The following is a 16,001-nucleotide window of genomic DNA, read 5'->3' as shown; positions in this document are numbered from 1 at the left end:
TGTATTTATGTGTTTGTGTGCATATTTGTGTATGTGTGTGTATATGTGAATATGTTCGTCTGTGTGTGTGTGTGTGTGTGTGTGTGTGTGTGTGTGTGTGTGTGTGTGTGTATGTTTGTCTGTGTGTGTGAGTTAGTATGGAGTTTGTATTTATGTGTTTGTGTGCGTGTGTGTGTATGTGTGTGTGTGTGTGTGTGTGTGTGTGTGTGTGTGTGTGTGTGTGTGTGTGTGTGTGTGTGTGTGTGTGTGTGTGTGGGCCTTAGAGGGAATGGAGGTGGTGGAGGTTTATTTTGAACTGAACTGGACACTCGAGTCCCAGGTGTGTGGCTTGGGAAAAATTCACTTATTTTCCAATCTTATTTATTATGTGTATCAAAATAAAACCCAAAATGAGAACACGCTCCATCTGATTCCCCGTCTCTCCCTCTATCTCTCTCTCACTCACTCACTCTTCATAGCCTCACTCCATCCAATCCATTTAATTCTCTTCCATCGACACGCTCACACACGCTCACACATACCCCATAATGGTCGTTTTATCATGCTGTTAATCAGCGATCATCCCCAGGCCACACATTGGACGCCGAGCGACGTGTCAAGGTTTCATCCTTTTGCTTTCGCTCTATCCATCTCCCTCCCTCGCCCTCTCCTTCTAAAACTCTATCTCTCTCTTCCCTACGTATTTCTCTCTTTTCTTAGGCTTTGTCTATGCCTCTGCTGTCCTGCTGCATCTGGAATGCCGTACTATGTATACATGCTTCATGCTACGTATTGCATGTGTGTATTATTGTCCAGCGTTCTTTAGTATTTGTGTACAACATCGATGTCTTCTCGGACATCTCGGTCATATCTATGCGCATGCTAAACTTTGGGATACATTTGCCAGCGCAGTCTGCAGCGTTTTGCGTACAACGATTTTTCGCCGGATGGTGTATGTCATCCTGGTACTTCTCACGTACTACTTGATGCACACAATGGTTTCGGACGTACTTAACATTACTTTGGCGTTCTAGACAGTCTGCTGGTATGGCATTTCTGCACTGCACTGGCCTCTGGTCAACGGGTTGTACCGCGTATTGGGGGGACACGAAGGGGGAGGGGAAGTAACTGAGCAAGTGTCCCAGTTGCGCACGGTGCTTTATTTGTTTAAGGAAACCTTTAATCAGGAAACGGAACACAATAAAACACATGTCAAATAAAAACATGTTTTCTTTATTTGGACAGTGTGTTGGTGTGTTTGGAGGCATGGGCGCAGGCATGCGGAGATCACGGGCGCACATTGGCGGAGGCGGAGATGAGGGAGCAACACAGACTCACCGTGTGGCCACAAACAACACAGACGGGCCTCAGATGTTATCGCCAACATTCTATTCCCGTAATACCTGGCGTAGACGTTCTCGCCAAAAAACATTTTCCATAATACCTCAAAGCGGGGGGACAAAATATCCCGGTGTCCCCCCTATTCCGGTGCCCATGCCTTTGTTAGAGTCTCGGTTCTCATGGCACTGCCGCTGTCTTAAACCTATCACATACCACAATTTTCAACGTAGACGGTATCTCCAAGTAGTTTTGCTGAGTACCTCTAGGATTTCATAATGCTGTAACGCTGCAGAGTGTTTGGAGAGTGTGTGTCGTTACTATGGAAGTGGCAGGCCCCCAAATAATATTTGGGAAACGCTGGGCAATAAAAGTCTCTCTTGTCGACTGTAAAAAATTCTCCAGCAACAACAAACACGGGACACACATTTTTATTCTCTCGCTCTTAATCAGCTGTTTTATCACTCAATACCCATTATCAATCATTTTCTCTTAAATCCCATTGTCTCTCTCTCTCTCTCTCTCTCTGAGAGTGTTAATCTCAGTCTTTTTAACTGATTATTCTTTGTTGAAACCCTTCATAGCCGTGTTTCACAATTTTCTTACACATTTTCTTTCCTTCCTTTTCACTATTGTTGCCATTCACATTATTTCACACCTCCTTTAATCTCAACTCGCACTTTATCTGCCTTTCTAAACCTCTATCTCTCTTTCGCCCTCTCTCTCCCTCCGGTGTGTCTATAATACATCAGTGTCACTCAAATTTGATATTCATCCCTCGTTCTCTGTGTGTTCTTGCATCACAGGCACTTGTTTGGTTAATACAGAGCTGAATTCCACTTGGCCACCTGCTCTTTGCAATACTTTCTTGCGTCCTGAAGACCTGTTGTCACATACCTGTTGGCGTTCCTTCATTTTCTAATGCAGCACATCATCAGAGGTAAAACCTTTTTCATTCAAATTCTACAACAACCTCACAGCATCGTTCATATCTCAGACTTATTTGATTAACGTTGAGTGAGCTTTCCTTTTACATGTATATGCTTGTGTTGCATAGTTTAAAGGTTTACAGATGTAAAATAAGCAAAGTTGAAAAGGTTCAGTTAATTGGTCACAATTATCAGACGATTTTCTATTCTAATCACAAGGCAAGGCAGGCGAGTGTTTGTAGAGTACCTGGCACTTCGTACCCACATCATCACCTGGACGTGCCTAAAGTTCTTCAAAATATGAACCAGGCTTGAAACAATGCAATCTTACCAAATCTAATACCAGGGAGGGAATGGGGATCTAGTTAATGATTTGAGCAGAGACCAAAATCTCGATATGATGGGTCTATGTGAGACTTGGTTTAAGCCAAATGATTTCTTACCACTAGACAAAGCTTCTCCACTAAACTACGTTAGCTCCCATGTTGCCTGTCCCTCCAAGAAAGGTGGTGGCATCGCCCTTATCTCTCTATCTCCTTATCTCTCTACTCTTAACTTCAGTCATAAATTAAACATTGGCTTGAAAACATTTTGAGGCTCTCTTGCTCGTCTTCCTCACCCCTACGTGAGCTTCTTAGACAAATTCTCTGTTTGGTTTCTGACATGAGGATGCACACAGATAATATATTAATTATGGGTGACTTTAGGACAGGTACTCCTCACTGAACTGTCTTGTACAATACCGCGGCGTGCGCGGCGTCTCAGCGTCAAACATCTCATCTCATCACCGTACTCAGTCTCAGTGTTGTTGCCGCAGTCTGTCAGTATTCACTACACTAGCGTTCTCAATGGCCAAGCCCCCTTACCGCGAAATAACACGGGTCCTCGCTTGTCGACCAATTCACTTAACGACCTGTTTGTAGGAACGGAGCTCGGCTGTTAAGTAAGGAGTACCTGTATTCAAGTGAACTCCCCATCTGAACCCCTTAGCAGGACGTTCCAAACAATAATTGACAGATTAAATGGCTTTACGCAGCTAATACACGAACCAACCAATAACAATGGTAGCAACATTGACCTTGTACTAACCCGGGGCACTGATACCTCTAACATAGTGGTTCTCCCCTATACCTCTGCTACCATATGTCTGTCCACTACTTCATGAAATTTGAAATCTCCTGCCATCATCTAATCCACCGCCAGCGTTCCCAGTATGACCAGAGCTAACATTAGAGCCTTAACTACTCCTGCGCTTTTTGACCAGCTGCCCACAGTCGTTGCTTCAATTCCATTTTACGAAGGTGCCATTGATAGCCTCACAAACGAATCTAATGTGGCACTCCGTAAAGCTTGTGGCACCACTGAGATAAAAATCGTGTGGTAGGAAAACAACACCTTGGTCTACAGATGAGACCACCACTTACGTAATCCCGCAGAAAAATCGAGTGTCAATGGCGTTGCGACTAAGCTTGAAGTGGATAATTTGGGTTAATAAAAATAACCCTAAAATCGTATTTGATATGATAGCTATGCTCACCCATTCACAGCTTGTAAAGACAAAAACATGGTCAGATCGTTCTACAAAGAGGAGGGTTGGTGGTGGTTCTCTATAACATAAAACTGTGCTCTTGTCATCACACAGGTCCTCTTTGTAGAAATATTTATCATGTTTGGGTCTATAAACAACTGATCACTACTCCAAGAGGGGGAGAATCACCCCGGGTGAGATAAATAAACATAGATACAAACAACATTTGTGGGCGAGCCGGCAGGACCCCCATGCACACCGACGGCCCGCGCAAGGGGGAGGCCCGCCCCATCTATCGACCAAAACGATATATTCATGCAGGCTAGTGGTCGATAACATTAGGCATGTTTTATTTGTCAGCATGAACTAGGTCATTAATGCAAATTGCACTCAAAATCCGCAAACTGACTGAAATAAGTGCCGGGGTGCCGTACTGCCCCATTCTGGCCCCACGACACCTCCTGTGAGAACCTCTTATCTCTGATTGCCGCACCCACAATCTACAAACCAATTCTGTCCACCGTTTCCAACCAATTTCCAAGATGTGAATGCAGAAAACCAACAAAGATAATGACACAACACTGACCTTTGGAGGCTACCGTCATCAAGTGTGATAAATGTCAGGACAGCAGTTTTTTCCCCTTTAACAAACTCAAGAAAACTCAGCTTGAGTCTCTTTCTGATTGGATGTGGATCAGTCTGTCCTCCATTTGTCTCCGACCTGCATCTTTGAGTCAGTGTTGACCTTCAGTTTAACAGCATGGCGGGGCTCTCTAGGCAACATCTGGAAGATAAAGCTGAAGAGGCTGATGCGGAGTGGTAAAGTCCTTGGGAATCAGCAGAGGAACTTTATGAGGAGCTGCTTTTATCCCTTTGAGACTCGGGGTGAAGGTTGAGGTCTTTTACACCTCAAAAGTAAAACGCTCCCCAATAGCCACAGGACCAACATGTGTGGTGCTGATGAGCAGCACAGTGGGTTATTCCATTATGTTTCATCTCTTCTATTCAACCTGGTGACTAATAAAATGCTTTTAGTTGAGAATGGGGCATCACATGTGTGGAGTGATTACGTATAAAAGCGTAATGAACATTTAGCAACAAAACCTAAGTTCATTTGCCAAAATATTTTCACTTTCTGTAAATAAACCGTCAGGTTTCATTGGTTTGTCTTTATCTAACTGTTAGTTTGTCAGATGTAGAGTTTCTTCCATTTTATTTTGAGCCAAATACAGGAGGAAGGAAGGAATGCCAAGTATGAGAAGGAGGATAGAAACTGGAACATGGACTGCATTCACACAGCACTCTTCTAGCCATAGGACTCAAAGCGCTTTACAGTACATGCCTCACATTCACACATCGCTGGCGGCGGGAGCGCTGCAAGGTGCACACCAGCTCAACGAGAGCGGTTAGGGCATTAATTGTCTTGATCAAGGACACTTCAGCACGATACCAGGGGGAGCAGGGAGCGTAGCGGCAATCTTCCGAATCTACCTCCTGAGCAAATGCCCCCTACAAGGTAACATGAAAGAAGGGAGGAGGGGAACGAATGCCAAGTATGAGAAGATGGAGGATATTAGAGGGAACCACAAGGTAACAAGAAGGACGAAGGGAAGGAAGGAAGGAAGGAAGGAAGGAAGTAAGGAAGGAAGGAAGGAAGGAAGGAAGGGAGGAGGGAGGGAAGGAAGTAAGGAAGGAAGGAAGGGAGGAGGGAGGGAAGGAAGGAAGGAAGGGTAGCCGCTTGATACTATTCCATGGGCCAATCAGAGTAAATTACTTTAAAATAATCAGAATTTAAGAAAAGATTGATACCATGAGAAGAGGCAAAAAAAAAACTGTGTGTGTGTGTGTGTGTGTGTGTGTGTGGGTGTGTGTGTACGTGCGTGTGTGTGTGGATGTTTGTGTGTGTGTGTGTGTGTGTGTGTGATACAGGACGGCCAGTCCCATTAGACATATAATAAATGACTTCCTGCCAAGAGGCGGATATGTAATAGAAGAGGTAAAGGTTACACACCTCACTCAGAGCAACACAGAGCTCTTGTGTGTGTGTGTGTGTGGGGGTGTGTGTGTGTGTGTGTGTGTGTGTGTGTGTGTGTGTGTGTGTGTGTGCGTGTGTGCGCTGGAAGTATATGGACAGAGCGGTGAAGAAGATTGGTTTCAACAGTTTGTTGCATCGTCACTGAAGTTTCCAAATGTTCAGGAACTCAAGATGAAGGAATATTTTATGGAGTATTATTATTATTATTTTTGTTGTCGTCGTCTAAAAAAATATGAATATCTTATGACTCATACAAAACAATATTTGTTGTGGAGCTAGAAAAGTATGATAATTTAATATGACTTAAATATGAAAATATAAAAAAAAAGAAATAAAAGTTTAATTTTGGCTCTTTGAGTCAAATGCCCCATTCACTCTAATAATAATCTTATGATGGTTCGTGTGAGTGGGCACATTTTTAAAGGAAAACTCTGGTAATTTTTTAACCTTATTTTCTGATCATTTGGGATCGGAAAGGTAGCCCAATCGGTCAGAATAAGTTTATTCTGCCAGGTACATTTACATATATTAGGAATTTATTATGGTGAAGTTTGGTGCGTTTAACTAAAGACTACATACAGTCCGAAATTGAGAATAATAATAAAATGAAATTGAATAAAAGGTGAAGTAAAAATATTAAAAAAACAAGTGAAATATACATTAATAGCCCAAAACAAAACAAAAAAAATACAAAACATAAATAGTCATATACTCTGTATATAAAAATATGCAGTAAATTCAAAAATAATAACTATAAATGGCAATTACTCAGATCTACCCACAAGGATCAAAAAATAAGGCTTAGATTTAAATAATACGAGTTTTCCATAAGATAACAATCGAAAAAAAGTGTGTGCGTGAGTGCGTGTGCATGAGTTAGGAGTTTCACAAATACTGATTTTTACTGGCGGTCAACTTTTTCATAATAGTAGTTGACTAGTCCTCTTTTACCTATTATGTAAGAAAAATCCAGAGAGAGAAGTTCTAAGTAACAATGAAAATTCTATTTTGTAAATCAAAGGCGCAGCAGTGTGTGGTATTTACAGAACAGACTTGGCAGAAATACAATATATAATATAATAATATAATATAATATAGAATATATATATAATAGAATATAATATTCATAAATATGTTTGAATTGGCGTATCAACCCATGAAAATAGGAATCGTTGTGTTTTCGTTACCTTAGAATGAGCCGTTAATATCTACGTAGGGAGCGGTCAAACCAAACGCTGGCTCTAAAGAGGGCCTTTCGCCACTGTCTCAACACAGAGGCTGCCAAGTTATTCAGTTGGTTGTGATCTGCAACCTCACCGCTAGATGGCACTAAATTTTACGCACAAGTTATTGAGGCAAATTTTTAAATACCACATTGCTGAATTAAGATATACATGTAAATGCATGTGTGTGTGTGTGTGTGTGTGTGTGTGTGTGTGTGTGTGTGTGTGTGTGTGTGTGTGTGTGGGCGTGTGCGTGCGTGTGTGTGTGTGGTCACCTCCTCCAGCTTGAAGGTGATCATGGTGAAGGCTCTGAACACGCAGTCGGTCGGTCCTGTGATGGTGATGATCCTCTCTGGACACGAACCCTCCGAGATGTTGATACGGGCGCTGCTCTGTATGGAGAGAGGGATGAGAGGGATGAGAGGGATGAGAGAGCGAGAGAGAGAGAGACAGAGGGCGAGAGAGAGAGAGAGAGAGAGAGAGAGAGAGAGAGAGAGAGAGAGAGAGAGAGAGAGAGAGAGGGAGAGAGAGAGAGAGAGAGAGGATGTGGGGTTTTGGGATTGTGTGGGAATAATGGAGACATATGGATACAGGGGTTAATTGGAGAAGACAGATGGGTGAGATTTAAAGGGAATGGAGGGGGAGAGTAAGAGAAAAGGAGAGAGAGACAGAGCGAGAGAGAGAGAGAGAGAGAAGGCGGGATGGGAGAGACAATGGAGGGATTGTGAAGGATGGAGGAGTGAGGGGAGAGGAATGAATTGGGGAGGGATTAATTGGGGAAGATGAATGGGTGAGGGGGGTTGCGGAGAGAGGGACGGAGAGAGAGAGAGAGAGAGAGAGAGGAAGACAGAAATTGAATGAGAAGTTAAAAGAGAGGGAGGGAGGGAATGAGAGAAACAGGATTGCATGACGGAGGGATACGGGAAAAGATGATGGGAGAGAGAGAGCGAAGAATGGAAAAGTGGAAGACCGAAGTGGAGGTGTGGAGTGGCCAGCGGAAGTCAGGGATGAAGTGAAAGGCAGAAAGACCGGGAGAGAGAGAGAGAGAGAGAGAGAGAGAGAGAGAGAGAGCGAATGGAAGAGGGGATGGAAAAAAAATGCTAAGACACATTGGCGGGCGGGGCTGCATTCGGGCCTGCGTTGCGAAGGAGAATCATTGATGCTACACCTCTCTTCTCTCCCTCTCCATCTCTCTCTCCCTCTACCATCTCTCCATCTTTCTCTCTCAGCCTCTGTATGGATGAGAGAAGAGAAGATTACAAGTAAGTTGAAGAAGAAGGGAGCAGAGGAGGGGAGGAGAGAGGAGAGGAGGAGAGGAGGAGAGAGGAGAGTTGAGGCCAATGAGGGAAGGGACACAGGAGAGGGAGTGGGGGATGAAGAGGACATGGGGGAAGGGGAAGAGAGAGGAGGAGGAGGAGGCAGCAGAGGGATTGGGGGATAAAGAAAGAGGAGTGGAGAGCAGTGGGGGAAACGGGAGACGAGAGGAGCGAAGGAGGAAGGAGAAGAGGAGGACGAGGGGAGAGCAATAAAACAAAGGAGGCAGGGTGGAGGGGAAGAAGGGACGAGAGGAGAGGGGAGGAGAGGTAGTAAATTAAGGATTTTATGGGGCGGTGATGGAGAGAGGAGGGAAAAGGGGTGGGATGGAGCGAAAAGATGGAAGGAATACCGAGGAGGAGTGGCGAATGAAAGAGGAAGAAAGGGGATGAAATTTGGGAGGAGCGAGAGATGAAAAAAGGAAAACAACGAAATGTAAACCCGGGAAATGGAGGTGGAGGACAAGTAATAAATGAAATGAATCAGCGAAATAGGAGGAGTAGAGGAGGGGAGGACGGGGAGGAAGATAGATAGACAGACGGTGGATAGATAGATGGAGATAGATGGATGGAGAGATAGACAGAGATCTCCGCCCATGCTCACCTGCAAATTCTCTATGCATCCACTGTTCCACTCGCTGATCCCTCTCCATCCATCCATAATCTGATCAATCCATCCATCCATCTTCTCTCCATCCACCCATCCATCCGTCATCATCACCTCGCAGTTCACTCCATCCCTCTCCCGTTATCTTCATTACCGCTTCCCCCATTTCTCTCGCCCTTCCCCTCCACATCTCTCTGCACTCTACTCCCTTGATTCCATCCATCCTTCTTCATCCAGTTTACCCTTGCACTACAAATCTATCTCTCCATCCATCCATCCATCCATCCATCTATCCATCTATCCATCTATCTGTCTGTCTATCTGTCTGTCTGTCTGTCTGTCTGTCTGTTTGACACACCACCACAGACAAACCTCCCCAGGTTGTCTGGCTTCCTTGTCCTGTGTGTGTGTGTGTGTGTGTGTGTCTCCATTACTCTTCATTAGGACCCAGGCAGAACGTAAACTCATATTGTTCAACTGGATTACTGTTCTCGGTCCGGCTTAACAGGGACTCATGCTGCTAGGGTGTGTGTGTGTGTGTGTGTGTGGGTGTGTGTGTGTGTGTGTGTGTGTGGGTGTGTGTGTGTGTGTGTGTGTGTGTGTGTGAGGGAGAGAGAGAGAGAGAGAGAGAGGCGAGCTATTAAGTTTGAGGAGAAAGAATGGAGGGGGCGGTTTCATGTAAAAGCGTGCGTGTGCGGCCATTAGGAAGAACTACAGCCTCACATCAGTGCTTTCACTTATCAAACAGCTATTGTGTGCGTGTGTGGTGTGTGTGTGCGTGTGTTCGCGTGTGTGTGTGGTTGTGTTTGTCACTTCCTGTCAGTGTGCGTCCACACAGAATGAGGACTAACACGGGAGTAAAAAAGGGAGCAATGAAGGACAATAAAAAAAAACAATTCCTCCATATCTGCGCTTGTTTGTCCTTGAGAGGAAAAACGTTTATTTGGATATTCGCATTCGCTGCTTTGGGAGTTTTATTGTTGCAGCGAGACGCTCAGACACGAGGTCCAAGGTCTTCATCGCTCTGTTTGCCGTGACTCTCTGGGTATGAAGCGCCCTGCCTCGGCTGTTTCTCATCGGCCCGGGCGGGAAATGAAACGGCCGAGCGGCAGCGAAGCCGGAGCTGGGAGTTTGGCCGACTCCCCGCGACAGAAATGAATTAATTCTGCCGATTCAGTCGCTGCAGCTGTGACCGGGTCTCGTTCCGCCTGTAACAACCAGGTAAATCCAAATTTACCTGCCAACTTTGAATGATGTAGAGAAGAGGGCTGCTGGACAGTGATCACAAAGTGGTGTTATTATGTCTAGTATTACGTCTTATTAGCACAGCCAGGGTAACCCATTCTCATAAGTGCGAGACGGAACACATCACTCTCACTCACGGAGCGGGTTAGAAGACCGCTGTCCCATAATCTCTGACGTGCATCTGCATGTCAGGGCAAGTCCCGGGATGTCGGAACGTCATGGATAGAAGTCATGCAGCTTCATCGCCAACCACTGGCAAGTCATACAGTGACAGATAAAGATTCAAGACTCAAGAGGTTATTTGCAAAGCAGCGAGCGATCGGAATCGAGTCGACAGACGGAATTCACCTCCACAGCAGAAGTCAAAAGTGGCGGCGCCGGCGCACCAGTACCCACGACGACGCAAACCTCCGCCTAAATCACGTAAGAGTCTGGTCCCAACCCGGCACCCGCACGTTGGCTTTTATTATCGCCTCGGACATACAGTACACCGGGAGTGGTTCCGTAACATCGAGGGGAAAGTGTAACGTGTATTCATTTATTTATATTAATGGTAGGTTCTCATCTCGTCTATGGACAAAGGTCCCGGGTCCAATCGGATTTGCATCCGAAATTTGGGACCCGTGAAGACCCCTAGTCTGCTGTTGACGCCAATAACATAAAAACTAGGAAAAACGTGCATGCTCATCAGTATTCACTCCTTCCGTGGTATTTCCACAGTTCATCTCTGAGTAACCCCGAATCACACTTCCACATCAGGTAAGAGCGGCACAAGTGGGCTGAGGAAGCGGGTGGGGTCACCTCACCTGGCCGTGAGAGGGAGCTCTCTGGGGGCTCTCCTTCTCTCATTCTGAGTTCCAGGACCATCGCCTCTGGAAACTTTTTTGACGTCGTTCCACTGAATTTTTCAAACAAACGCAAAAACGACGGGGAAAAAAGTTTGGCACAGAAGCACGCCCGGAACTTCCCCCATCTCACTGTCTTCTCTCGTCAAATTAACTCAGAATTGCTTTATTGGCACCGCAAGAATATTTCTATTGGCAAAGCAGGAGACAGAAACAAAACACATTAGGAGGAATTAATTAGTCACTGAAGGCTGAAGTTAAGAGCTTTTTACCTCTTTCTCTCTCTCTCTCTCTCTCTCTCTCTCTCTCTCTCTCTCTATAGATCTCTGCCTACCTAATTGGTTTAATATGTCTCTCTCTCTTTCTGTTCCGCTCCATCAGGTCTCTTTCCTCTCTCTATCATTGTCTTACCTGCTCTTCTTCCACACTCTCGGGACTCTCCCTCTTTCTCCCTTCCTCCCTCTCTCTTTCTGTCTCTCTCTCTCTCCCTCTCTATCCCTCTCTCTCTCTCTCCCCCCCCCCCCCCCCTCTCTCTCTCTCTCTGACGTACTTGGCTCTGTTTTTCTCTTTCCATCCCTCTCGACGTTCTCTCTTTCTCTTTCTCTGTCTCTTCCTCTCTGTCCGGAATAGGCTTTGGTCTGCAGCAGTCATTCATGTTGCTTCTCCGAGGACGCGGCATTTCAAAGGCATTCATCTTTCAAAAGTGATTCCTTTTTTCCCTGGATCGTGGCGAGGAGAAGTTTTGTGTTTTCGAGGCGTGTGTGTGTGTGTGTGTGGGGAGCGAGGCTACTCCCGCAACCAGGGAGATTAAGCCGTTTTACACTGAGGATCCCAAAAAAAAGCCCGACGTGCCTCCCGGTGTTGGAAGCAAACCAAGGTTTTTAAGGTCAAGCGCGCCTCTTAAGTATCCCAGCGAGGGCTGGGGAGGAGGGAGCCAGCGCTGCCCGTCGACGTCTCCCGGTCAGGTGGACTGGGGTCGGTGTTGTCCTGAGGAGGCGTGGAGAAGGCGGGGAAGTCTACGCCTCACTCCACACAGCGCCGCCACACTGAGCCTCTGACGTGAGCTGCGGCGGTTCCCGCGGAAACATTTCACTCTCGCCTAACTGCATTGTGGGCTATACATAAAGTGATAAAGTGATAAAGGACAAAGTGATAAAGCGAGTAGTGTAATGCATTACTGTTAGTGATCAGTGAAGTAGTAATTGTACTTTTGAAATGAGTAACGGGAAATGAGTAATAAATTACATTTTTTGAGTAACGAGCCCAAAGCTGGATGGGAATAATGTCTTCCATTTTATCGGAGACACTGATCCCTTTCCGCCCATCTGTGTCATCCGCAAGTAACCTCCAATCTGACAAAATAACTCTTCCCAATTTCTGCCGTGTGAGTTATTTCCGACCCACCTGAAGAAGCAATAGCTCCGTTAGTCTCGCAGCCTTTTATCACCGCCATGGCTCGGGGCGGGGGACCGGGCGGGCCCCGCCAAGGGGAATTGATAATGTTTTTTTCCCCGTTACGAAAAGGCGACGACAATAAATTTGCACTGGTTTGCTGCCACAATCGGTTTCTCTTTTTGGGGAATTATTTTGGCATCCAATTGTGTTTCTTCCAGCTCAGAAATGGTGGCCTTCAAACCGCCGCCGGGCCTTCTCTGGCAAATAATGCCGTAATAAGATGTACAAAACGGGAAATACATCCAGTGGACACATGACGCCCTCCTTGGGCCCCCGCCCGATGCTTCCCAAAGAGCCGCTGACATTTTCATTTGGGTCCCTCCTGGGTTCCAGCGGCCGTACGGAGGCTCCAAACGCACGCATCTGAGTTCTTTCGTTACTCAGAAGATGTAACTCATCTCGATCACACGGACACGCACACACACACACACGCACACACACACGACACACACACACACACACACACACACACACACACACACACACACACACACACACACACACACACACACACACACACAAGCACAAAACACACACACACTCCGGCGCCCACTCGTTCACCCTCACAAACGGATGACTCTCTCTTTGTCGCGCCCTCCCTCCGTCCTCCCCGACGGGGGTAGCAACCTTGCTTTCAAGCCTCCGTCGGTAATCCCGGATCGCGTCGGGCCCCTCGAGCTTCACAGAGAGCTGTGTTTTGGGTCCGTTTTTTTTTTTTTTTTCCTTTTTTACATTCGCATCAGGCACCTCCGCCATAAAGAAAAGTCTGACATTCTCTACCGTCTGCTTTCCCTTAAACCGTTTTTTATTTATTTCACAGCATCTCGGCTCGATAGATCCGCACGTTTAAGTATTCATATCTGCGCTCCGAGGCTCCGGGGCGGCTGATGAGTGTGCTTCTCGGGGAAGGGCGGTTAAAATGTGCAATAGGCAGCCCAGTCACAAAAATATGTTATTGGTCAACATTTGGATGAACATGTTTTTTTGGGGGTTTTTTTACGCTGACGTTATGATGACCGTGAGGGAATTTACTGTTTACGACACCACATTTATCTCAGCTCTGCCAGCGATATTTATTTTACACTGAAAATCATAGAAAGCAACAGAAACCTTCCATGAGGCCGAACAAAACACGGAGTCCGGAACCTTGAGTCCGGACATGAATCCATTCAGGATGGCCTGGGGAGGGGAAATGTTAAGTTGTTGTTAAGTTATTTTACCTTTCACCCTTGATTCTATTTGATTAAAAAAGTATTTGACAATTGTGGGGTTGACCAGTCCCCTGGGACCTGTGTGTATGAATTTACTATCATTTCAAAGAGACTTCCTTGGCTTCTAGGTCATATGTGACCACCGTGTTGCAACCTTTACATGTGTGATTTGATCGGACAAATCTTTGTAATAATTCAGGTTTGTTTTGGGAATGAGATGTGAAATGTTCAATAAAATCTGACATTATGGTTAAAAAGAAAAAAATATACATGCTAATATAGTGTAGCCTCTTTTGCACGATTCGACCCCCGTTGGCCTTACCCCATGTTGGTTTTCTCAGAGTTAAGTCTGTGATGGAACTCCTTGTAACTTTCGCTGTAATCTCGAAATAAATGATGCATAGCTCGCAGAGCTAGTTCTGTCAGACAACTTGCTGGCGCCACACGCTTCAACGCCCTTATATGGGCCGGCCTAGTGAAGCAGCCAATCCCTCTTGCTCTATCTGCTCTGCTTTCTGCATTACTTGCTGTGTTGCTGCACTGCCTCCACCTCCCCTGCATCCACTTGTTGAGCTCTACTCTTCTATCCAACGGGTGGTTAGGGGTTAGGGGTAAGGGTTAGGGTTAGGGTTAGGGATGCCTGTGTTCCTGTACACGTTGCCGGGACTCCAAACTCCAAAACGCCAAACTGAAATTATGCTTAATAGAGATTAAGAGTTGCCCGTCAGAAATTGTTTTGAATGGTGAAGCATGCCATAAAATCCTACAAATTTGAATCCCTGTGAGAATATGATACTTTCCATTTTCCAACACCAATTTCCATCCCATTACTATTGGTGCAGAGTGGTTGTGATGAAAACCACCGGTGGAATTGTGACCATTGTTTTGTGCTTTTCAGAGATTTATGACAGAAGGGAGGAAGGCGGTTCTATTAAAGAAAAGATGTAGAAGACGTGAGACAGGAGGTGTGGGTCGGCGCTGGAAGGGGTCTTACCTCTTCTCGTATTCTCTTAACGGTTTCCCCTTTCTGTGGAAAGACAAAGGAACAATTAGCCAAAAAGCAGTGCACTTAGTGCTGGACACAGAGGAACAGTCTGGAGTCCTCAACTTGATGGTGTATTGACTTTTACTTATTCTTATTTCTACCTCTGAAAGAGTTCATGGGGTGCATTTCACATGCGTGGGATATAACGATTTCCACAGGTCATGGTGTTCAACTGGATGTTCAGGTGCCAGCGTTAACTGAAGTTTCAGCCCTATTTGTCTTTGAGGATTAGAATCTCTCATTTTCTTTCGGGAATGTGGTCTCCGACCCCTTCCATACCAACGCACCCATTCACGTTGAAAGCTTTATGCTCTCATTCATAACACATATTTTGCCTCACCAGTGTGGTTCAAGTGTGGTGAACACCTATGATTGTATGAAAGCATATTGGAGACGGTTCTGAAAAGGAATCCCCCTTTCCCTGGATGAATAGCAGCGGTAAAAAAAAATATAAATAAAAATAGTTCCCCGTGGTTCTTAATTTAAGGTTCAACTTTTACAGGGGCACGAGAATGTTACAGTATCTCATTGCAGCATCTGTCCCAGCGGTATCTGCTCCGTTTAGCTGCCTGTTGTTGCCAGATATGATGGCTGCAGCGCACATTAGTTCTGCTCCGCTGCCTCACGAGCGGCCTAAAAGCAAGATGGCTTCCCCCGGGGAGTCGCCCCTACGGCCTGACTACAGATGGGGCCAACACGCTCTAACAAGGAACCAAACCTATTGCTATTACGGCTGCTATTTTAAATTGCTATTAGACGGCACAGCGCTTACACCGATCAGCCACAATATTAAAACCACTGATAACCACTAATATTGTGTAGCTCCCCCTTGTGCCACCAGAACAGCTCTGACCCGTGGAGGCATGGACTCCAAGACCTCTGAAGGTGTCCTATGGTATCTGGCACCAAGACGTTAGCAGCAGATCCTTTAAGTCCTGGAAGTTGTGAGGTGGGGCCCCCCACGGATCAGGCTTGTTGTTCCAGCACATCCCATAGATGCTCCATCGGATGGGACCCTAACTCCACCCATCCACATGATCCACCACTTTCGGCAGTGGGCAGGGTAGCGGGCTCACCAGTTGTCCTTCCTTGTACCACTTTTGGTAGGTACTAACCACTGCATACAGGGAACACCCTATAAGACCTGTCGTTTTGGAGATGCTCTGACCCAGTCGTCTAGCCATCACAATGTGGTCCTTGTCAAAGTGGCTCCGATCCTTACGCTTGCCCATTTTTCCTGCTTCCAAC

The 16,001-nt window shown here is 45.9% G+C and overlaps 1 protein-coding gene across 1 annotated transcript in view; it reads right to left on the bottom strand.

Moving 5' to 3' along the window:
* The window catches only part of pcbp4 (poly(rC) binding protein 4), a gene marked incomplete at both ends in the record, with an annotated part of 54,752 nt that overhangs the window by 36,421 nt on the left and 2,330 nt on the right, over positions 1 to 16,001 (bottom strand). Inside the window, 2 exons of the mRNA XM_080000716.1 lie at positions 7,308 to 7,424; positions 14,703 to 14,735. Coding sequence (XP_079856842.1) covers positions 7,308 to 7,424; positions 14,703 to 14,735 — 150 coding nt within the window. The remainder of the gene's footprint in view (positions 1 to 7,307; positions 7,425 to 14,702; positions 14,736 to 16,001) is intronic.

Source organism: Zeus faber (genome assembly GCF_960531495.2).
Source record: "Zeus faber genome assembly, chromosome: 5".
Lineage (NCBI taxonomy): Eukaryota > Metazoa > Chordata > Actinopteri > Zeiformes > Zeidae > Zeus > Zeus faber.
The sequence above is the reverse complement of the archived record's forward strand: the minus strand, read 5'-3'. Positions and strand labels throughout refer to the sequence as shown.